This window comes from Sander vitreus, chromosome 5 (assembly GCF_031162955.1).
Source record: "Sander vitreus isolate 19-12246 chromosome 5, sanVit1, whole genome shotgun sequence".
In the NCBI taxonomy this organism is placed as follows: domain Eukaryota; kingdom Metazoa; phylum Chordata; class Actinopteri; order Perciformes; family Percidae; genus Sander; species Sander vitreus.
Window position 1 is genome coordinate 23,371,548 of NC_135859.1, and position 25,087 is coordinate 23,396,634.

Here is a 25,087-nt window from a genome sequence, read left to right on the forward strand (position 1 = left end):
GCTTGCTGCATCACTTTTACATTATGGGCTAGGTATAGATAAGTATTTGTATGTATTAATTGTATGCATTCATTTAATTTGTGAACCTGTTTTAAAGTGTGAATGTGTCATTGTTTATGGGTGTCTAATCTTTAATATGCTTGCCAGGAAAATAAGCATCTTCATGTTTGTGTCATCAAGCGAGCTGTGTTCATTTTTTCTGTGCAGCTGCATCAAATGATTGCTTTTATCCATCTTGTGTTTCTGTATAATCCACACTGCTTCATTAAGCCAAAACACAAGTTAGAGGATTCAGAGTAAGGTGTCCTTTTCACCCAAATTATAAAGAATAAAACCGTTCTCAGTTAACTCTTGCAGCTTTCAACAGTTTTCCATTTAGACTACTCCTCAATAAAAACTGTTGACTCATGTGTTCTGTGGATTATCCAGAGCACACCTTTTTAGATGGAGATTTTGCTGTTGAATTTTCTTAAATGTTTGTATTTAATGCAAAGCAGAATGAAAGCCTAGTGGAATTATTTTCCAAAGTATCTTTATTAAAGTAGTATACAAGATTGTGTAAGTGTAAGGAAGCATGAAAACCATTTATAATATGTCCTATCCATCATGACTTCATCATCATGATGTTCACCTCTGCTCCCTCCGCCCTCTTTAAATTATATTTAAAAAAATAAGTTTGATAATAGTAATAAATATGAGTTCAATGAGTTTATGAATTATTATTATTATTAATAATAATACTAATAATAATAAATAAAGAATAATAAGAATAAGATCAAAATATGACCACAAATACATTTGCATTTTTAATTTGTAATACTTATAAAACAAATATGTTATATCCAATATCTCTTTACCAGGTTATATCTAGTATTTCAAATTCACAGCAAGCCTCAACTGCTGTTGCACCAATGGGAATCTTATTATACTGGATGTTTACCATTATTTTTACCTGATGGATTTTTTTAATTTGATGCCACAGTACAGGTTTGAATGAGGAAAAAGATGAAGCCTTGAAACCTTGAAGCATCAAGTTACATCTCATAACGTGTGTTATCATTTCCAAAATCGTAAGGATCAGACAGGTAGATTTCAATGTGCTTGTGTTCATACCTGGTATAAATGCCGTCCAGCATGCCCAGGCGGGCCTCAGAGGCTGGGACGTAGGAGCCCATCTGAGCCATAACACAGATCAGAGCCACCTGGCGGATGTAGGAGCTCTTACCCCCCATATTAGGACCAGTGATTATCATAGTTCTCCTGCCATCACCCTGTAGGAGGGGAGGAGAGGAGAGTAACAGTGACATAGACAGAAGGCGAAGAGAGAGACAGAATAAGACATTTGCATGCTGTCCTGCACAGCTGAGGAGGTGGGTGGATTGAAAGCTTGGCTGCTCTTCCTATTGGCTTGTGCTTCTGTTGCAAAATTAACCTACACCCACTCCAGCACTGAGCATGAAGTGTGTGTGGTGCCATGCAAGTCTGTATGAGTATGCATCAAGTGTGTCTGTGTCTTGTTTCAGAACTGCCTCAATGGGTTAGTGAGCAAACAAACGTCTTTGTGTGTGTGTGTGTGTACCTGTAGTTCAGTGAGGTTGGGCACATACTGGTTGTGCTCACCCATCAGTACATCGATGGCGGGGTGTCTGCCGTCCCTGATCATAATCTGACGCTGACCTACACACACCTCTGGCCTGAAACCAGAGAACACACTCAGTAAGTCAGGCACATACAGTACACACCCAATTAAATAGAAACACACACACACACACACACACACGCGCACACACACACTTTCCCTGCATCTCCCTGTTGCTCCATTCACTCACTCGGCGTTGCTGCTGTGGATTCCTGCTTTTCTTAAAGGAATAGTTCAACATTTTGGGAAATATGCCTATTGAATTTCTTGTGGAGTTATATGAGAAGACTGGCGAAGTAACTTCCTGGCAAATAGACTGCCAGGCAACCAGCTGAGAATCCAGGAAGTTTCTGCTCCTGGCCAAGAAATAGCCCAGCACATACTAGAACCCCTCTACAACCTACAACATATTGTTTTTACTCTTTACAGCTTTGGACAGAGCCAGGCTAGCTGTTTCCGAGAGAGAGAGAGAGAGAGAGAGAGAGAGAGAGAAAGAAAGAAAGCGAGCGAGAGAGCGAGTGGAAGAGATGTTGGCGTTTTGGCTGAGCATGCTGCTGAGCCCGGTGCACACTCCCACACACAGCCTGTCTGAGACTATAGGACACGACACAGGACACCCACACACAATATCCCACACACAAACAGACACACAAATACAAACTCACACACACACAACCATGCGCACATTCACCAATATTTACAGTCATCATGAGAGGACATCACCTGCAATAGTCCCCTTGTTTAGCCACCTCAGCCAATGAAAAGAGACAGTCCATGGTTGCTAGGTGACTAATAGCCCTTTTTATGGTGTGATAGTGCTCCCCAAACTGACTGCAGAGAGAGAGAGGAAAGAGAATTTCAAGTGTAAATTAAGGTAAGTACATACTGTGTTCTGAGCAGACGGCACTGGCGGCGTACTTGACCAAAACAGACAGACAATTCTGGCAGGCTGAGAGCTGTGCAGGCATCTCTCTGAACCAGAGACTGACATGTTTAAGCAGATTTTCATTTGAGTTTATGATCAACTGTGTGTATGCGTGTGTGTGTGTGTGTGTGTGTGTGTGTGTCAGTCATACTCGAGAAAATTGGTCCACTCCCTCTGGCAGTCCAGCAGAAGCTGCTCTCGGAGCTGCAGCAGCTTCTTGTAGCGCTCCGCCAGGAAAGGAGAGTGATACCTGCTGACTGCCTTGGTGCTATAGAGGAGAGGGAATAAGAGGTGAGGTGGAGGAGCAGAGCAAAGAATGAAAGTGTTACATATGACATATCACATCAGTGAGTGCTGGGATTGTCAGACACCACAGCTGCCTTTAAAAGAAGCAAATTGTCCATGGGTTATGACCAAATCAAAAATAGACTCTTTTGCTGTATTTTGTATTTGATTATTGCCTAAAGATGTAAAATTACCCAGCGGTTTTGTGACAGAACGGGAGCCAGCAGCTCGTTGCTTTCTAAAAAATGGATTCTGCCTTTTCATCGTCAACATTAATTGATTTTTTCGGACACTTGGGCGCAGCTGAACAACACTGATATATTATCAACTTATAAAGTTGTTGCTGAAAACGTACTAGCAAACAGTTGCCTATTTACACATCCAGCAGACACGGAGCAATATTGGGTTTCCGGCCACCTGACGAATGAAGGTCCAATATTCACTTTCCATTTAGCTCTGTTGTGCTCTCCATCAACTCCTGAGGGAAATATCTGGCTCTTTAGCTGCTAAATGCTCCACAATGTTAATCAGCTCAGAGCTTTGTCAAACTCCTGACTGGTGCTGCTGGGTGTTTTGGCTGAAAGCAACTGCATGCATCTGGAGGTTAAGAAAAAGAGTAGAGTTGTTAACCGTAAAACCAAAACAATGAGTTAAAAGACGCTTAACGCTCCACAGAGCACTGCGAGTGACTCCTTTCATATTACACATAGTCTGTTGATCCACTGTTATTACAAAAAATATTGATGTGTGATTAGTTCCATCACCCAGTGACCTAATAGTATAGTTTAAAGGGGTGATAGAATGATTATATAGGGTATTTCACACTGTTCCTTAAGGTCTCCTAATAGGGTATGTAACATTGGTTGGGCTGAAAATGGCCCGGGTGCTGTTCTATGCGTCCTAATGCAACCCTGTGAAATAGCCCTAGAATGAAACGAGGGGTTTTCTTCCTTTTATGGTATGCTCATGAATGAATGAATGAATGAATGAAACGAGCTAAGCTGGAGACATTAGGTGTTGAACCATATATCTTTGAGCCTGAATCAGAGGAAGAATGTGATTTAGAGGAGCAACCAGTCGCCCATAGATTGGAAATGACTACTTCAGAGTGGTAAGTTTTGTCATTTAGCATTTATTTGCACCACGACCGGCAGCTGTCAGCATTCCCTGTATAGCCTGGAACACTGCATTTACGACTGTGGTTCATTTTCAATATCCTTGAAAAACTTCCAAACGTTCTTCTTTGTAATTCCCGTGGAAGTACACAGAGCAGCCCACAGCTAAACTAGTGTCTGAGATCTACGCTGGTCTGTACGTAAATTTTGGGGCGTGACAAAGGTACAGACCAGAGCCAAATAAGGTACAGCCACCGAGTTGACGTCAACTATTAGCTTCGTTGGGATTCGCCCGTTTTCAGCGTCAGTTTCAAATTGTGAGATTTGCATAGGAAAAAGGTATCAATGGGACTTTGAGGTTCTCTGTATGTCCTTTTTACCCACCGAACTGTCGTTATTCAACTATGACAAGGTAAACTTGGTTTTACATTCTAGTATAGTAAGTAAGTAATTTATTTTTATAACACATTTAAAAACAGCTCGCACTGACCAAAGTGCTGTACATAGCGCATTAACCACAGAATAATAAAATAAAATAAAAAAAATGATCACCCCTTTAAAAGAAATTGTTCCTGGAGCGCTTGGTAGCCGAGAGGTTACAGAGCATGCCATTTATCACCACATTTAAGAATAAACTGAAAACCCTCCTCTTTGATAAAGCTTATAGTTAGGGACGTGGCTCATAATCAGTCGCTCCGGATCTCATCTCTCCCGGCGGCCTCCCAGGATACTGCGCCATGGGACTCAGCCGCCTGCCAACGTCCATCTTCTTGCTCGACACCGGTTATCCTTGTTGGAGTCGGAATCGGTAGCGGCTGATGCGGTTCGCCGGGCTCGCCCCCCTTCAACGCCGACTGACCAGCCGTCGTCACAGAAGAGAATTGCTACCGCGCGGCGAAAGCTTCTGAGGGATGCAGTAGTCAGACGGTCCGGTGGCCTACACTGCCTGGATCGGCCAAACGACAACGTTCCTCAAAAACAATCTCCCCAAACGAACGCTTATAGTTAGGGAGTGAGGAGTTGCAGCGTATGCCTAGACCGGCGGGGCAGGGTGTATAGCTACAGACACAGCACCCCAGCTTCTCTCTGCTTCTCCTCATAGTCATCAGATCTACCCATCATATAATCAATAATATAGTGAGAGTAGAGGGAGGCAGGAAGTACAGCCCGTTCCGGCAGGGGAGAGTTCAAGCCCGACCCGGCACCTCTCTTTAGCCTGCCTCTCTTAGTTATGCTATTATAATTCTAGACTGCTGGGGAATTTCCTTCCTCCCTATGACACAATGAGCTGCTCTTTCATCTCTCTTTTAATTTGTTCCTTTTATGTGCATTCTTCTCCCAGAAATGCTTGTTACTAACCTAGCTCTGGGGAGTTTACTCCCCGGAGTCCTTATGTTTCTTCTTCACCCAGAATATCGCCTTGGATTAGGGTGGCACGAAGACCTGGGTCTTGGGTGCAACTGTCGCTAGGGACCTGCTACACCCTGCTACGCTCTGCGATTCCCTGCAGTGTCCGGCTGCATCCTGCTGCGTCCTGTCGCGTCCACCCATGCTGTGCTGTGCCACATTACACCCCGTAACGCCCTGCTGTGCCCTACTATGACATTAACTACTACCATTGTAGTCACTGTTCCATTATCTTTATTGTGACTATTACTACCACTGTTCATCACACCCCCAACCGGCACCGTCAGACACCGCCTACCAAGAGTCTGGGTCTGTCCGAGGTAGCTATTGCGACAGTGGCGAGGAGTTTTTCCTCGCCACTGTCGCAATAGCTACCGCTAATGCTTGCTCTTCAGGGAATTATTGTAATTGTTGGGGCTTTGTAAATTATAGAGTGTGGTCTAGTCCTACTCTATCTGTAAAGTGTCTCGAGATAACTCTTGTTATGATTTGATACTATAAATAAAACTGAATTGAATTGAATTTAACACCAATGTCCAGGGTTCGATTCTGGCCTTGGGACCTTTGTTCCATGTCATACCCCTCTCTCCCCCCCATTTAAACACTGTCCTGTCAAATAAAGGTGAAAATGCCAAAAAAAATAATCTCAAAAGAGAAAGTAAGAAATTGTTACTATGGTTACCTGCAGTCAAATACATGAATTTTCAATTGCCGTGAGTGAGTGAGTTAGTTAGTGAGTGAGTGAGTGTGAGTGTGTGTGCTGCAACTGTGAGCTCACCTGTTGATTTTGACCCAGTCAGGTGGAACAGCGGACGTCAGCGAGTTCTTCACCTCAATCAGAAACTGAGGGCAGCGGAGGAAGAGGAAGACTTTGATAAATAAGACGGAAGCAGACGGACGAAAACAATGTATCACTCCTGATTAAAACTGACACACACACACACCAGCTCATCACTGTGACTCAGTCTTCCACCTGAATCAGGCCATCAATCTCCTCCCACCTGTCTTTCACTCTCTCACACACACACACACACACACACACACACACACACACACACACACACACACACACACCCCCACCTCCTGTCCAGAGACGGTTGTGTAGTCGAGTGCTGGGGCCTTCAGTGTCAGTCGGATTTCTTGGCGGTGGTCTTGAATCTCGTCGATGACAGTCTGGATCTGCTCCCTCCTTTCCTGCAGCACCGGGAAGCTGGACAGATCTGAGAATAGCTCCGTCTTGTTTCCCGACCTCCACAAACACAGACAAGAATAATAAATGTGACAGAAGCTGGTAAGAAATCATAGTACACATCCATGCAGCCTTTTCAGGGGGACAGACACACTATACAGGACCGTTTCTGAGACATAAAGCTGTTGGTCAGCCTACCTGTTCAGTGGAGTGACAGCAGGCATGTAGCATTACCTACTACAGTACATCGTAGCTTACATTTTTAGGCCTAATTTTGCGCTACTGTAGTGTGTTTTTTAAGATTTTCACATAAACATGGACATTCAAATACATTAGATGTCTGATGTCAACTTGTTAGACTTATTTCAGGTTTATCACTATACACCAGTGTTTCGCAATCAAACTGAATGAAAAGAGCAATTAAATCGAAAGAAATCCATTGTAGAAGCGTTAAAGAGACATCTATTTCTCCAACAGAGATTTATACATTTTAAGTATGAAATATCTTTAACAAACGAAGGTACTCTAACTCATTAAATGTTTATATTCTAATGAGGTCTCTGGTAGCTCCGGGATCTATGTTAAAAACATGCAAAATAAAGTCTTGACAAAAGCATCTACAAGTCCTCCTTTTAATTATAAGATAATAATACAGTACTATCAAACAGCAAGTTAATTAGCAAGACAATTTTTCCAAAAAACTGTATTATTCCAATACATGTGTTAAAAGGTGACGATTTGCTGCTTTTCTCTGTTTTACATCATTGCAAATAGAGAATATTTGGGGTTTGGACTTAATAAGAAATTGTGGTGGGCATTTTTTTTTATTATTTTCTGACATTTTATAGACTAAACAATAAATCAGTTAATTTAAGAAAAAATCAATAGATTGATCCATAATGAAAGTCCTTATCCCCATATCTGCCAGACAGTGTACAACAAAGCAATTTAAATGATAAAATATTGCCTCATTAACCACATTCTTTTGTAATGAACAATAATGACAATTCAGATAAAATCGCCGGACTGTCACATTCTGAGTAGTAGACTATCATAACCCATAAGCTTTGTTCAATAGCAGTAAGAAGTCTGCTTTAACAATAAATCACTGAATAAAAGTGTTAATCCTAATGGCCGCCATTTAGTGTTTTTCTGGAGATATCTCTGTGCTCTTATTTTTAGGTACTTTTTTTTTGCATCGCTGCTCATGCAAAATACCCAGTCCCTCCTGTTTACCTATACCTATTTCTCATGCTGCTGGATACTCACTTGGCAGCCTTTTCATTGAGCACCTTGAGGTGACTGTGGGCTGGAGCCAGCAGGTCAGGAGTGTCAAACAAGAGGCCTCGGAGCAGCGCAGAGCTGATCTGTGACTGGATAGCTGGGAGCAAGGCCTGCAGTTCATTTCCCAGGCGAGACAGACTGCTGTTAATCAAGTAAAACTCCTGCGTGGAAGACTGGAACACACACACACACACACACACACACACACACACACACACGCATCATTTTTGATGAAGCGTAAATGGTTGAGCAATCGGTGGTTAGGGGGTAAGGGAAGCTGCAATTGATCAGAACGTAATGGTCATTTATAAAACAGAAATATGAACAAAATGCGAATAATCTTTTTCTGTGTTCCTTTGTGTATGTGCTTGAGTGTGTGTTCTGTGTTACTGAGGGATTATGTAAACCAGCGAGATTAGAGAAATTAGGTGATGACCAAAGGCTGCCATTGATCTACTGTATTTTAATAAGTGTATATTTGGGTAATTGCTGACAATACACAATATGTCTATAATCTAAGACATAGCTGCTTTTGTTTTAGGTTTCCTGAACATCAATGTTGCATCTTTAGACATAAAAACAGTGCTCATTTCAGATGAAATCAAGATGATTAATCAATGCTCTGTGTGGAAATAGCTCGGAAGAGAGCCAATATTGAGGATTGGATATTGACTTGAATTGCCATTAGTGATGTCACAGTATAGTACCATGCCATGAAAGGTTAATGTGAGTCACACTGACAATGGTTTATGGCATTAATCACATGCTGCAGTTTTAATGGTCCCCCATGTCAGCAGCCCCTGTGATGCTCTTTTATGAACCCAGACAGTGACTGCAGAGCATAAACGTGCCCTCCCTCCCATTATGTCAATGGAGCCATAGAGACACAGGCCATTACACACAGGCACATTTAACTACTGATGGGCAAAATGACAATTAAGGCCCCTGTGTGTGTGTGTGTGTGTGTGTGTGTGTGTGTGTGTGTGTGTGTGTGTGTGTGTGTGTGTGTGACTTCAGTGAAATTTGATCGTTTTCTTTTAACAATATATAAAAGGAGTCAGAAAGTTGAACATGAGCTCAGACCAGAGTGCCCCCCCCCACACACACACACACACACACACACACACACACACACACACACGTGGGATAAAGCCTTCTGACATTTCAAAAATGGGACCGATGGGAAATGAGATTGTGTCAATCAGGTAAGTGCCACTGAGGTGATTGCTCCCTGTTGTTAATCAAGAAGCAGGCCATAAAAAAGAGAGAGGAAGTGGATGAGAGAAACAGCGAGAGGAAATTGTCTTGGTTTTCATTTTTATGCAAAACAGCAAGAAAAAGGAGGTCTGTTTTTGTACTGCCTTTGTCAAATCTGTGTAGTTTTGACTATTTTTTCTAGCAGTTTTAACGGTGTCACTAAATCCACAGATCTCAGCTAAGATGGTGAGTAAAATGTTATCATGACTGACAAAAATGATGGCCAAAAGATCATCATCCTTGGGGAAAAAGATTTGGATTTTGATAGGGCTTTTTACCTTTTTGTGGTATATGCTGCAGATGCCTCTCTCCAGGTCGGGCAAATGCGACAGCAGGGATTTTATGGAATTTAAAGTGAGAGAGTGCGACTCTAGGATCTCCTGCACAGCATCCTGCCTCTCTGAGATAGACCTGTGGGTTGATGAAAGAAACGGAAAGCAGGAAGTAAGAGGGGAAAGAAAGACATTCGGAAAGTAGATATAAATGACGAAGAAAAATAAATCAAAATGTTCAATCCCAGTCATCAGCAAAATACTAATATTTTCTTATTTGGAGAGCTGAATGGGACTTAAATGAAAGGCACTGTACGTTTTGAATTTAGAGCAAATAACTGCTTAATTGCCACTAATTAGCATCTTCATAAATTCGGTGATGTGCTGAGGTTTGCCAGTAGCCTGAACAACTTAAAGCCAACCATCTATGAAGGAAGTGATAACAGTGTTATCTATATGTTGATGTTGATATGTTTGTGATATTTTTTCCAGTAGTTTACAGTATTGTTAGGGTTTCCTTTCTGGTGATGGATTAGATGTTTATTACTGGAGTATTAAGATGTGTGTGTATAAATTAAGAGCTAAAAACCTGAGCAGTATTTTTTACAATGTGGCCAGCTGAAAAAGTACGTAGTAGTAAGTGTTAATGTAGTAAAGGCATTCCATTAAAAACACAAAAATACAAATTTAGTCTGTGAACATAAACTGCTGCTGTCTGTGTGTGTGTGTGTGTGTGTGTGTGTGTGTGTGTGTGTGTGTGTGTGTGTGTGTGTCATGTGCTGCTGCTGTGTGTGTCTTGGAATTAATGTCCATCCATCCATCCATCCATCTTCATCCGCTTATCCGGGGTAGGGTCGCGGGGGTAGCAGCTCCAGCAGGGGACCCCAAACTTCCCTTTCCCGGGCCACATTAACCAGCTCCGACTGGGGGATCCCGAGGCGTTCCCAGGCCAGGTTAGAGATATAATCCCTCCACCTAGTCCTGGGTCTCCCCCGAGGCCTCCTCCCAGCTGGACGTGCCTGGAACACCTCCCTAGGGAGGCGCCCAGGGGGCATCCTTACCAGATGCCCGAACCACCTCAACTGGCTCCTTTCGACGCAAAGGAGCAGCGGCTCTACTCCGAGCTCCTCACGGATAACTGAGCTTCTCACCCTATCTCTAAGGGAGACGCCAGCTACCCTCCTGAGGAAACCCATTTCGGCCGCTTGTACCCTGGATCTTGTTCTTTCGGTCATGACCCAGCCTTCATGACCATAGGTGAGGGTAGGAACAAAAACTGACCGGTAGATTGAGAGCTTTGCCTTCTGGCTCAGCTCTCTTTTCGTCTAACGGTGCGATAAATTGAATGTAATACCGCACCTGCTGTGCCGATTCTCCGACCAATCTCCCGCTCCATTGTCCCCCTCACTCGCGAACAAGACCCCAAGGTACTTGAACTCCTTCACTTGGGGTAAGGACTCATTCCCTACCTGGAGAAGGCACTCCATCGGTTTCCTGCTGAGAACCATGGCCTCCGATTTAGAGGTGCTGATCCTCATCCCAGCCGCTTCACACTCGGCTGCGAACCGATCCAGTGAGTGCTGAAGGTCACAGGCCGATGATGCCATCAGGACCACATCATCTGCAAAAAGCAGCGATGAGATCCCCAGCCCACTGAACTGCAACCCCTCTCCACCCCGACTACGCCTCGATATCCTGTCCATAAATACTACAAACAGGATTGGTGACAAAGCGCAGCCCTGGCAGAGGCCAACTCTCACCTGAAACGAGTCCGACTTACTGCCGAGAACCCGGACACAGCTCTCGCTTTTGGTCGTACAGAGATTGCACCTCCCACAGTATCTCCCGGGGCACCCGGTCATACGCCTTCTCCAGATCCACAAAACACATGTAGACTGGTTGGGCATACTCCCAGGCTCCCTCCAGGATCCTTGCGAGAGTAAAGATCTAGTCCGTTGTTCCACGACCAGGACGGAATCCGCATTGTTCCTCTTCAACCTGAGATTCGACTATCGACCGAACCCTCCTTTCCAGCACCTTGGAGTAGACTTTACCGGGGAGGCTAAGAAGTGTGATACCCCTGTAATTGGCACACACCCTCTGGTCCCCCTTTTTAAAAAGGGGAACCACCACCCCGGTCTGCCACTTGATGCCAATCCCCCCTCCTCCTCCAGCTCTGCCTCTACCATAGAGGGCGTATTAGTCGGATTTAGGAGTTCCTCAAAGTGCTCCTTCCACCGCCCTATTACCTCCTTAGTTGAGGTCAACAGCGTCCCATCCTTACTGTACACAGCTTGGATGGTTCTCCGCTTCCCCCTCCTGAGGTGGCGAACGGTTTTCCAGAAGTACCTTGGTGCCGACCGAAAGTCCTTCTCCATGTCTTCTCCAAACTTCTCCCACACACGCTGCTTTGCCTCTTTCACGGCAGAGGCTGCAGCCCTTCGGTACCTTGCAACTGCCTCCGGAGTCGTCTGGGATAACATATCCCGGAAAGACTCCTTCTTCAGTCGGACGGCTTCCCTGACCACCGGTGTCCACCACGGTGTTCGTGGGTTACCGCCCCTTGAGGCACCTAAGACCCTAAGACCACAGCTCCTCACCGCAGCTTCAGCAATGGAAACTTTGAACATTGTCCACTCGGGTTCAATGCCCCCAGCCTCCACAGGGATGCACGAAAAGCTCCGCCGGAGGTGTGAGTTGAAAGTCTGTCGGACAGGGGCCTCCTCCAGACGTTCCCAATTTACCCGCACTACCCGTTTGGGCTTACCAGGTCTGTCCAGAGTCTTCCCCCACCCCCTGACCCAACTCACCACCAGATGGTGATCGGTTGACAGCTCCGCCCCTCTCTTCACCCGAGTGTCCAAAACATACGGCCTCAGATCAGATGAAACAATTATAAAATCGATCATTGACCTTTGGCCTAGGGTGCTCTGGTACCAAGTACACTCATGAGCATTCCTATGTTCGAACATGGTGTTCGTTATAGACAATCCATGACTAGCACAGAAGTCCAACAACAAACAACCACTCTGGTTTAGATCAGCGAGGCCGTTCCTCCCAATCACGCCTCTCCATGTGTCTCCATCATTACCCACGTGCGCGTTGAAGTCCCCCAGCAGAACTATGGAGTCCCCGACTGGAGCCCCATGCAGGACTCCACTCAAGGTCTCCAAGAAGGCCGAATACTCCGAACTCTTGTTCGGTGCATATGCACAAACAACAGTCAGAGATTTCCCCCCCACAACCCGCAGGCGTAGGGAGGCGACCCTCTCGTCCACCGGGTTAAACTCCAACGTAGCGGCGCTCATGGGTGGCAGTGAAGGTCAGGGGCCTCGACGGACCAGACCCGGGCAGCAGAGGCTGGCTCTGGGGACGTGGAATGTCACCTCTCTGTGGGGGAAGGAGCCGGAACTTGTGCGGGAGGTGGAGCGCTACCGGTTAGATCTGGTGGGGTTTACCTCTACGCACAGTCTTGGTTCTGGAACCATACTCCTGGATAGGGGTTGGACTCTTTTCTTCTCCGGAGTTGCCCAGGGTGTGAGGCGCCGGGCGGGTGTGGGGATACTCACAAGCCCCCGGCTGAGCGCCGCTACGTTGGAATTAATGTGCCTGCGTGTAATCTGGGTTTTATCCATGTTGAAATTCAGTAGAGGAGCTATCTGTATAATCTGAGAGCAGTGCTCAATCCACAGCTTTAATCCCTGCACCGTGGGAGGGAGAGGGCCACACATACTGTATATGGATAATAAAATTACATTGAAGAGAAGAGAACAGGAACAATACTACGATAATATAACAGAGGTTGTTTGTAGCAAAGGTGGCGTGAGTGTTTTTATTTAAAGAGGTCGCCTCTAGACCCCGTTTTATGTGCGTTTTCACCCTGCAGTGTTTCTGAAAAGAGGAAGAACTGCTCTGCTGGGTGAAAAATAAGTAAGTCTTAACATTATGAGCACTGTCTTACACCCTCACGAACAACACTGATTTATTTAAATGTGACATGGGAGAATTTCAGTCAAAATATATTTTCAAACATGAGAAAAATAATAATGCCTTCTGCTACTTGTATCATTTCTGGTCCTGACATGGTAATTCATAATTAATATCAAATAATAACGTAGCAGTCATTGTACACACCTGCTTTCTGTTCCACTGAGACAATAAAGAGAATGCAAAGCTGCATGTTCCTGGAAGTGTGGCCTATTTTTGCCTATAGATAGGCCTTAGAGGTAGCGCTTTCTCTCAAGCTGTGTGTAAATCCTGTAAAACTGTGCTAGGACTGACAAACCAGGGCCCTGTTTCAGAAAGCAGGATTAGTGAAAATCCTGAGTTCGTTAACCCAGAGATGAGGAAAACTCTGGATTTTCACTTCTAGAAAGACCGGTAACTTAAACCCTGGGCCAGTTACCGTAGTTACCGTGGTAACTGACTCTATAAACCTAAACTGTATCGCTGGCAGGTTTTCTTCAACAAACCCTGAGTTTCTCTCTGTCTCCTCCCTCTTACAGAGCCGGGCAAGAAAGTGCCCTAACCATGGTTCCGTGATCCAGACAGCCTCACAGAGTAGACAAACTTGTGGCGTTCAGATTTATTGTGTGGCATTGTGAAACTTAAAGGTGCAATATATTTATATTATATAGCTAGAGTACCCGAGTTGGTTACTCGCAAAAACAACTGAGACACAGCCAGTGAAGTGATCCCGACTTGTCCTGGCTAACGCCGCCATGCTAACCCTGCTAACGGCTTACGTTACCGGAAGCAAGCAAGCCACAGCTGTTTACAACGTGTAGCCTGTTCAGCGGCTGTAGCCGACAACAGTGAGTTATTTGAAGCCAAGAGAGGGGGGCTGTAAATCGGAAAGAGAGGACCTTGAGTTTGCAGTGTTTTTAGTGATTGTTGCCATAATTCTAAGACAATAAAGTGTGTTCAGTCGGGTAGAAAAGGACGGCAAGGTAGTGGTATTTTTAGCAGTTCCTATCGTAATTCTAATCCGAGGAAGTGTGTCTGTCTGGCGTGTGGAGAAGATGGCGAGGTTGTGGGATTTTTAGCAGTTCCTAGGTAATTCTAAGCCGAAAGTGTGTGTCTGTCAGTTGGGTACAGAGCTCCACGTGAGCACGGGCTTTTATGACTGTTAATATAGCCAGCATCTAACGTTAGCTAATCCGCTGTGCTGTGGAGTGATGTCTGGCTATGTGAGACAAGCGTCTAGCAACATTGTTGTGGATGCTGCGGTCTCAGCCTGGCAACCAACGTGAACTTCGAGTCTGGGGAGGAGGGGACGGGGGAGACAACTCTCTCCAGTATTTTGAATTTGTACTGCAGTAACTATTTTAAACACTAGCTGTCAGTATTACATATTCTACCTTTAATGACAAGACTAGAGAAAGAAGTTGAATCAGTTCAGTTCAGCACTGACAGTTGAGCTGTGTCATCAGAGGTCAGAGGGTATCCTGTACTTACTGCGGGTCAGTGAGGGGCTGGCTCACCCACTTCCTAATCAGTCTCCTCCCAAACGGAGTGCGAGTGTGGTCCAACACCCACAACAGACTGCCCTTCACCCCACCATCTGTCTGCCATCGAAAGAACACACAGCTTACACATACATTATTTGAATGTTGAAAAAAAAAAACTATTATGATGTAATAACTATAAGAGGTGAACAGGTGATGGAAGCCACAAGCAGCAGGTGAGGCTTGAACTCCATGTGTGACACACATGCCACGGCAGCAGAGTCGTGCTGAACTTTTGAGCTGTCGCCCACGCAAGCGTGACTAGTCACTGAACATTTTCCTGTGATCGGATCGACGTTTAACTCACCCATTACATTTTTACAGTCCGTTGTGCAACCATTACTGCAAACTGATTTCTACTAAGTTGTATAGACATAATCTGGACAATCTTGACATGTATTTAAAATGTGTTTGCACTGGAAGGTGTCCATTTACCTGGTAAGCTGCGTGACATTTCTAGCTGGCCGGCTGTCTACACTTATCTGTTGAAAGCTTGCCAAAATGGAAAACTCCCCTGACTCTTTTACTAAAAGGTGAATGTAACAAACATCATGTTCAAGCTTCCTAACTACTACACCTTTACAGTAAATTATTACTGACATGCACCTCTGTTCAGCAGTCTCCCTCAGCCTTGTTCTAGCCAGAGCAGTAGAATTGAGACTCTGACTTGAGTCAGACTTAATTCACAAAAATGAGGACTTGAGTCTTAAGTTAAAGTGGCTATATCAATATTTTTTAAATAACAATGCATCAAAGGACAATGTCAAAACAAGATGAGGCGGATTGGAATGTCATTAGCTTTTTAGGTATTTAGTCATAAACTTAAGTATTGGACAAAGTGATAATTCATGGCAATCCATCCAATAGTTGTCTGGGACTTGATTGTGCAAATGTTTCTTTTTGTCAATTAGTATGCACTAGAAGGTTATACAGTATGGTGCAGTGTAAACCATGTATCATCCCGTCAGACCCCACCCCTGAGATGTGCATTTACCTGATTGTTGAGGATGTCCAGATTCCTAAGGGTGGCAGCACTGAGGATCATAAACTCAGACTCACAGGACAGACGCCGAAATGAGCTGCAGGGAGCACAAAATCATATTAAAATACAGCTGCACGATCAAATGATCAATGTATTGATTAGGAAGAGAAGGAGCTAAAAGCAACACAAGTCTGAAATAAGTTGTAAATTGCATTGTTGTGTATGTATAAGGGGTAAAAACCCACGTTATTCCAAGATTAGGGCTGCAACTATCTATTAATCCGACGATTATCATTTTGTAATTATTGATTGTTTAGTCTATGAAACAATTGCATAAAAAACACTCATCACAACTTCAGGTGACAACTTCAAATGTCTGGTTTTGTTCAACCAAAAGTCTAAAACCCAAAGTGACTCAGTTTACAAAGATATATAACAAAGAAAAGCAGCAAAGTCTCATTTGAGAAGTTGTAACCATTTGCCATTTGTCCCCATCTTAGCTTGAAAAATGACAAATTAATTAATCGATTATCAAAATAGACGATTGCTTTTCTGTCTATCAATTAATTGTCTTATCATTTCAGCTCTGACTCAGGATTTCAATGGTTTACCAATGGGAACACTGGCTAATTACGCTAGCAGCCTGTGTTGCTAAGTATACAGTATGTGTACCTTTCACTCCTAAGAACTCTTTCTAAGTTGAATTCTTGGAGGTACTGGATGAGCGGCCCCAGACAGCAGATCACTTGGCTCTCCAGGGAAGCTACACTCGACAGAGAGCGAGAGCCTGGAGGACAGAGACACACAAACATGCCACATATTCACAGATAAAACACAGCCATGAGTCACGGGCCCACTTCACAGACACATCCACTGTGTTACAGCTGAATGGCTGTCTTGGTCTCAATAAGAGTATGTGAGCCACTGAAGGGAATAAAGAGTAAAACATTAAAAAGAAAAGAGGCACACAGCAGCACAAACAAACACACCTTTCTCCTGGGTGTGGCAGTAGAACTCGGTGGCTGTGTTCATTGCAGAGGCAAACTCAAACTGAGCACTTTCCCTCTTCTCAATTCTCACTCGGTCATCAGCCTGAGTGCTGGAGGGGAACAACATGACAGGTTCAAGAGGTCAGTGGTGCTTGTACGGACAGACAAACGAAGAGAACGCAACATTCGATATCTGATCATTTTCCTGTCTGTGAGAAAAATTAGACACCGCAGCACTGCATGTTCCAGCCGTCCTTTTGTTCAACTAGACTCAATGGATGCACACAAACGCACAAGCAAAGCTCAGTCTCACACACACACGCGCACACACACACACTTTCCCTGCATCTCCCTGTTGCTCCATTCACTCGCTCGGCGTTGCTGCTTTCAAGGACTCAGTTGCTTTGTCCGCTCTGTTGTTGCCAGAGCAACCAAGGCAAACACGTGGCTCTGGACGCAGTGCTGGAACATTTTCTCTCTTCCGTTTCCTAATGCTCGCACACACACACACACACACACACTTCAGTCAGTGGTCAGACTGGCAGCAAAAGATTGTATAAATGTGATCAATAGACCGCATATTGTAGCCTGGCTCCGCCCTCCTACTTACTTCCGCTCAATTTTCATTTCCCTTCAGCACTCCGTCTGGGTTTGCGGTATATTCTTGGGTTTTCTCCGGTCAAATATTTGTAGGTCCAATCAGCGAACAGAGAGAGTGGCTGAGAACGATGACGTTGAGGACGTGCACTAGAAAGATGCGAGCGAAGCCATTCAGTCCGTTGTGGCAGCAATGCTGCCGAATATCCAGAAGTTAAAGCCCGAGCAAGAACAATCTTTGCTGAGTTTTGTTGGTGGCCATGATGTTGTGGCCCTCCTCCCCACGGGGTTCGGGAAAAGTTTGATTTTCCAGCTCGCTCCGTTAGTGGTGAAGAGTTGGCTAAAGCTAACTATAAGCCGATAGTTGTTGTCGGTCTCCCCTCTTGTTGCACATGCGCATGACATACGTCACGACCAAACGTTAGCGATTGGTTATGGCAGATCCAGAGTGGCTCTGGGCAGATCCAATAGTTTTAAACTTCAACAGAGTACCGGCCTTCAAGGAGGTTAACACTTGTCAATGGAGAGAGGCCAGACTCTCTGTACACATGAAATGTACCTGAGTCTGGTAGGACCAGGCTACGCATATTGTGCCAGCGGTGCAAATACGACCATTAATCATTTAACCAGTCAATTCAATCATATTATGAGGTTTACAAGAACAGCAACAATTGCTGGTATTGATCCAGGAACAGAGAGGCGCTGTGTAGCATTTCTGCAAAACTCTAACCGGACCTAGCATTGTGAACCTGGGTTTAGACAGTCTCAGTCGGTTTTGAGGTTCACAGGAAACTACAAAGCTGGACATTGGTTCAGGTGTATGCAAACAATTGATCCCTATGGGATGGTACTTATGAACTTATTTACAACAGTGTTTTGAGGTAAATGCTAATGTCAGCAAGCTAACATGCTTATAATGATGATGCTCACATGCTGATATTTAGCAGGCATAATGTTTACCATGTTCCCTTTTTCAGTTGAGCTTGTTAGCATGCAAACATTTGCTAATTAGCACTAAACACAAAGAACAGTCTGGTGGGAATATCAGTTATGTAGATTTTTGGTCATAATACATAAAAGTGTTGTGCAAATGATGATGGCGCTGGATGAAAAGTCAGAGGACATGATCTGGATTCATCTTCTGGGGACCATGAATGTCTGTACAAAATTTCATGGCATTCCATCCAACAGTTGTCTGGACCAGAATGGTGGGCCAATCAATACATTATCCCCAAGTAGTTCCAACAAACACTGTTCATGATGTTTCTAGAAAGAGATTAATATTTTCAAATACCAGTTTTTAACACTGTGAGCACTAAAATTTAAATTCCATTCACCTCCATTGTATGGGGGGCAACATATAACTCACACCCATATTGATTGTTAAAGGTTAAGCCAGAGAGAGAGAGCAGAGGTTAATGTGCACAACAGATTAAGGCGCTCGATTACTATTACTATTATCTATTGCTGTAGGGTGATATAAAGCTCTGAGTGCCCGCTTAAGTGTGTGTCTGCAACACTTTCAACAGTGTCAGTTATCGACTTAAAAGCTTTCGATAAGTGAGAAAAGCATCAGCCAGTGAGCTTTTCAGTTGCTCATATTCCTGTCACTGCTCTGATCCTGACTCCAGGCTGTGGATGAGTAAAGCAACTAATACTGCACCTAGCTACTAAACCTAGCTACAACCTCCCAGGGACTCATTACCTGGCGCTCCATGGACACACATACATCCCGTTGCCATGGGGCCCGTCTTGTCAGCCCACCCCAGAGACACGGAGGCTAACAAGTTACCAGTAGCCACAATGCTCACCTCGGTGGGTCTTGCTTTACTTTTTTCATGTGTTGGAGTGATATCACTATAATGTTAACAGATGCTGATATCCTTCCAAGTGTCATTCTTGTCTGTCTGATGAATCGTGATTGAGAAGGGAAAAAAAACTAATCACCTAGAAAAATATCTTGGGAGGTCGCCAGAAGTAGCGATCTGTAACAGGCATGTGTGAATATTAATTTTGAATTTTCTGTCGGAGCTGAACAGACAAAGCTGCCATGTATTCGTATAATACAGGCTGCAAATTGAGAAGAGCCTTTTCTCTGATGAGCACAACGCTAGAGAGCAGTGCTGTTTAAACACAATAATTGGACTGGCCTTTACAGGCCCAGCTCCGCTATAATCATTCAACACAGACGGCTGAAAAAGGAGGTGTGGGGGGGGGGGGAGAGAAAGAAAAAGAGAAATGAATACAAATGGTCCCAATTTTCCAGAATTACATTCAGAGGGGGGAAAGAAATAAGTAAAGAAAGTAGCCACTGAAATAAAAAGAAAGGTGACTAATGAGAAATGCGCACCATCAAGGAATCAAAGACAAAAAAAGAGGCAGAAAGTAGCAGACATCGCTCCCATTTATCCAACCATCCCCTTCTAATCTAATCAATTTCACTCCCTTGTTTCATTTTCACGGCATAATGCAATCACAGGCAGCCTCCAGAGGAACCAGTCCCCACTGGTGTAAACATGCTGGGTGCAGACTGTCGAGAAAGATGAGACGAATAGTGGCACAATTGGAGGCAACAGGTTTCTGGAATACATCAGTTCAACAGTCACTGTCGCTGACCGCGTTAGTCAGCCGATGAACAAAGGACAAACTGTTTAGCTCTTTTTGATCTCGGGGTTCACACAGCAACCTGCGTGCATTAAATGAAAGTCTGCCTTTGCATCAGAGACTTGGTTGAAGCTTGTTAGTCCAACATACAAGCTGCCGTGCCTTGGGTGTGTATTCTGAGCTAATCACAGGAAAGATTTGACTCCTGCCAAATGTCTATAATCATTTGAGCCGACGTTACGTTGACTGTAAATACTCAGCTATGTGCATAAACGATAGGTTCACATTTTTTTATTAAAACAACAGTCCCATATGAACATTAAAAGAAGTTTTGCTGGCTGAGTAATTCTTCTTGTTCATACTGGCCATTAAAAGATTCCTTCCTCATGAGGAAGGAATCTTAACATTAGTGATCGGTCCTAATATGCTAATATGAGGCTTCAGCTGTCAAGTAGATAGCTTCTCAAGTTGCAGTGTTTTTAGCATAAAATTACCTCCTTGTGTTTACCTGGACACTGTTTCCCTATTGAGTTGCCGTGGAAAAATAGAAAAATTCGGACATTTTGGATTAAAAAGGCTGCAACTTGGTAAGATATCCACTTGATTTGAGTAATTACGACCGCTGAAGCCTCATATTACCTTCAGATAAACTGTTGTTGCACATAACAAGGACTGTGGATTTGTGACTGTGAAAAAGTCAGTATGAACAGGAGGAACTATTACAGCAAGCAGTCCTGTTTTAATGACTATTGTTTTAAGACATGAAAAATGGTCAACCTATCCTTTAATTACTTTCATTTTAACACCTAAAATGTTTACTTAATCCAAACATACTGTATTTCTTGTATGGCAGTATTTTCCATGAAGGTGTTGATAATATTACTCAGAATACTTTTTCAACCACTTCTCTGTAAGAGCATCCACTAACTAAATTGTAAATGTTATGTACATTGGGAAACTAGGATGCATTCGGACTTCCCAGCAGATGCAGTTGGGAAAAATAGAGATCGACTTTATTTCTTTGGCCCCGAGTAAAATTTTTGAAAGTGCTCATATTGTGCTCATTGTCAGGTTCATAACTGTATTTAGAGGTTGTACCAGAATAGGTTTATGTGGTTTCATTTCACACTATTTATTTATTTATTTATTTTTTATATAATTTTGTTATTTTTGTTTCTGCACATTGCTGCAGCTCCTCTTTCCACCCTGTGTGTTGAGCTCTCTGTTTTAGCTACAGAGTGAGGCATCTCACTTCTGTTCCATCTTTGTTGGGAGTCGCACATGCACAGTATTAAGGCAAGCACTACTAGCTAGTCAGTTGCAGAGCATGAGGGAGTGCCATGCTAGCAGCTAGGCGAGCATTATAACATGTTACAAAGTGAGGAGCGTTCGTCACGGAAGTAAAGGCTGGACTACAATAGAGCCGTTTGCTGTTGTTTTCACTTTGTAAACCTATAACGTGCACAAAAAGATATCTAACACAATAAAGGAAAGGGGAAAAGCCAAAAAGCATAATTTGAGCTCTTTAAAGCCTCACAAATGAAGCTCAGCATAAGTTAATTCAGGAAGACTTCTATGCTTCACATTTCTCTCTCTCTCCCAACCTGATCAACTGCATTGTCATCAGCTGAATGTGGGCGTTTACTCTTTCAGTTAAATCAACCAGATTTTGCCACAATCTCTGTGAGCTATCACGTTGTTGCATTCAAACTTTAAATCAGTTCTACTCTTTGCTGCTGTCAGTTGTCATTTCAGGCAAAATTGATGCAACCCTCCTCCACCCCACTCACCTCCAGTTATTTCCCTTCAACACCTCCACCAGTGTCTAGACGCCATCAGGGGGATATTCCTATAAATCCACGACCTTTATACCCCTTATAATTTAACATTGCAAGTCTAATCGCCTCCAGGGCCACCAGACAAACATTTATTAACTTTTAATAACTTTAAAGCTATAGTGCGGAGTTTCTGTCAATTTCAACAACACCGTGGGCGCATCCACATGACGCAAGACTTCAGTGATCAATCGCATACCACCCCCACGCCACGTCCACATAGTTGCTAGTAGGGTTTAACCTATCAAACCAAGGAGGACACGGAGGATTAAAAAAACATGATGGACTCTTCAGAAGAGGTAATTATCTTGTAATTTGCATGTCCGCTTCGTCTCCAAAGCTTTAACGGTGCTGTCGTCCTTTCTCAGCGGTGACGTAAAACTACAGTACACCATTTTGTAAACCTAGCCATGCTGAGAAATACAGAGAGCGTTTTGTGGAGCTGATAGGCTTAATTAGCTTTGTATCAACTCAGTTGGCAATGGCTTGAATGTAAGGAACGTTCATTAATATGAAATAGCGCACTATAGCTTTAACTTTTTTTTTTTTTTTATAACTACTTTACAATTTTGATCAATGAAACAAACTCGATACATCATCTTACAAATATCCTTATTTGTAAAACAAGCATAAAAAACTCTTTAGGGGAAAAGTCAGTCTATGAACTTATAAAATACATAAGCCCTGGATGAACCATGCGGTGAAACCCAGGGTGCTGAGGGCCATTATCACACATTGATGACCTCATCCAGACTGAGCCCAGAGAGCTCTAGACAAAACAACGGTCTACCTGCTGGGGGGCATCTAGTGTAAATACAATCCCTCAGATTGAAGTAGAATACATTTACAAACACACATTTTTGTAATTACACAGATAAGCAACACACCTTTCAGTAACATCCTGTCATGTAGTAAATGGGAACAGACTGCCCCCTAGTGTCCTGACAGCTGATTACCTGGCACTGGCGATGCTCTGCAGGAGTCTGTGGGTTTCTTCAGAGAGGTCAGAGGGCACAAGGATCTCCACAGGGTTAATCTGTAGGACACGACCCTCCAGCTCAGAGCGAGACTGACCATCAGGGAAACAGTCCAGTAACACGTCTCCGGTGCTGGGCTGAACCGCCTGCATACACAAACACATAAATGCACACAGCGAAGACAACAATGTGTTTGGGTTGTTTTTCAGGGGCAATATTTTGTTTCTATGAAATAATAGACCTTTTTCACGGCAGACATGTTGACATGTCATAGTAGGAAAATCACAGGTGTATTCAAAACCATTAATGATGGCTGCATTCCAATTAGGAGAGGCCCTGGTATTGTGCATGCTGATTCACTGAAACAGCTTACTGGGACACTTGATGGAATTGAGCTATCATTGAAGTTATCAATTTCAGCTGTGCTTTTCCTACTATGACAAGTCAAAATGTCTGCTGTGAAAAAGGTCCATACCTTCATATTACTCATATAATGACTAAAAGTGTTTTTGTTTTTTTTTATAAAAGTTTTACTTCACGTTGAGATGCTCATCTTACTTCTTAACAACCAGCAACATTAACTTGTATTTAATTACTCTAGCATCACTTTATTCTCCTTATCAGAACTGGGTGACATGGATTAGAGTTTAAATTCTCTGCCCAGGCCCGAGCCGGACCCCGATATTTTTTGCCGCTATCCTCGGGCTGGGCCGGGAGCAATTGTGTTTTTTTTATCATTACTTTATTAGCCTTATTCGGTGGGGAGAAAGCTATGCCTCTCCAGCTTCTCCCGTAGCTTTGGGTGTATGTCCTGCACTGACTTGAGTGTGAGGTAAATTGCTACATCGGGTCTTTGGTGTTTTTTGCCCCCAACGTCTCCTCCCAGGCAGCGCGGCAATGGTTATGTTTAGGGTTATGGTTAAGGTTAGCTGCCTGGAAGGCGCCGTTGGAGGCAAAAAACACCATCGAGCGCTACATCGTGTCTCCCCCATCTGCAGCACTGTTCACGGCCAGTGCGTCAGCATGCAGACTGTGCCGAAGAACAGTATTAATTAGGTGATCGAGACAAGAAAGTCTCCTATATGGTTCCAGGGCTTTGATTATGTTGCTGCCTTGATCTGTTACCCACACTATTCGGCTGAGGGAGCTAGGGTCGAGTTTTTTTTTCCCGTTTCTTCATTCAGCTCCATTTGCGATCCATTCCATTCTGAATAAACAATTCAATAAAAAATTGTCGGGTTTAAATTGGGCTCGGGCTCATAATTACAGTTAATGTGTCGGGCTGAGCCAGGCTCGGACGCAACGTGCAGGGGCTTGGGTAGGGTCAGGCATGATTTTTTGGGCCCGATCTAAGCTCTAATATGGATATGATCTTCTAATTCGGCATATGTAATTTTGTGATACTGTTATATATCATCTGGGGTTCAATTGAGAGGTTTTTTTATGAAAAAAAATAACCAGATGGGAATATGTCCATCTATCCATTCATCGTCATCCGCTTATCCAGGGTCGGGTCGCGGGGGCAGCAGCTCCAGCAGGGGACACATATGTTTTTTGGCTAATCCGGGGAACTAAATACCTGATAAATCAAGGATCAACTGAGAGAACTGAGATGGCATTCAAAAGAACTGGTAATTAACAACCAGTTTATAATATCAGACTCACCACTAGCCCCACAGTGAGCTGCTTCTTCAGTTTATCCCAACTCTCACTGATACACAGCAGGAAGCTGTCAGGAGGGTCCAACACCAGGTCACCACAGCCCCCCTCCTCCACATCCCCCAGTCTGCAGACCGGGTTCACATCTCAGAAAATATGTTAAGGACACTGGCTTTACAGAGCTGTTTTAAGGACACACACACACAGACATTCACGGCATATAAGGATACCCTCCCCCACCAGAGTGGACTTGGTGTACAGAGCACACAGCTGACGAGTGAACAGAGCGTTCCTATTGGCCCCTGAGGCCTTGATCGCAGACGTCTCTGTCTGCTTAACCACGCCAACCTGGAAATTAAAGACAATAATGTCAAGATGAGAAACATTATGACCTGACAGCTTTTAAATACAAAACAATACGCAAGATTTATTTCATACCTTGTGTCCGTGGGACACCAACCGCCTGACATGAACAAACAGACGGTGTGTGGGGATGCTGCACGTCATGAAGTTATGATCCAGGTGACAGACGATATTCAGCTCCTTCGCGGCAACCTGTTCACA

The 25,087-nt window shown here is 43.9% G+C and overlaps 1 protein-coding gene across 1 annotated transcript in view; it reads right to left on the reverse strand.

Annotated features, from left to right (window-relative positions):
• msh3 (mutS homolog 3 (E. coli)) overlaps positions 1 to 25,087 on the reverse strand; it is a 47,224-nt gene that overhangs the window by 19,944 nt on the left and 2,193 nt on the right. Inside the window, 16 exon segments of the mRNA XM_078251078.1 lie at positions 1,114 to 1,271; positions 1,580 to 1,694; positions 2,363 to 2,470; positions 2,716 to 2,832; positions 6,150 to 6,214; positions 6,452 to 6,620; positions 7,830 to 8,017; positions 9,380 to 9,512; positions 14,831 to 14,940; positions 15,875 to 15,959; positions 16,535 to 16,649; positions 16,852 to 16,961; positions 22,844 to 23,010; positions 24,530 to 24,669; positions 24,754 to 24,871; positions 24,962 to 25,078. Coding sequence (XP_078107204.1) covers positions 1,114 to 1,271; positions 1,580 to 1,694; positions 2,363 to 2,470; positions 2,716 to 2,832; positions 6,150 to 6,214; positions 6,452 to 6,620; positions 7,830 to 8,017; positions 9,380 to 9,512; positions 14,831 to 14,940; positions 15,875 to 15,959; positions 16,535 to 16,649; positions 16,852 to 16,961; positions 22,844 to 23,010; positions 24,530 to 24,669; positions 24,754 to 24,871; positions 24,962 to 25,078 — 2,015 coding nt within the window.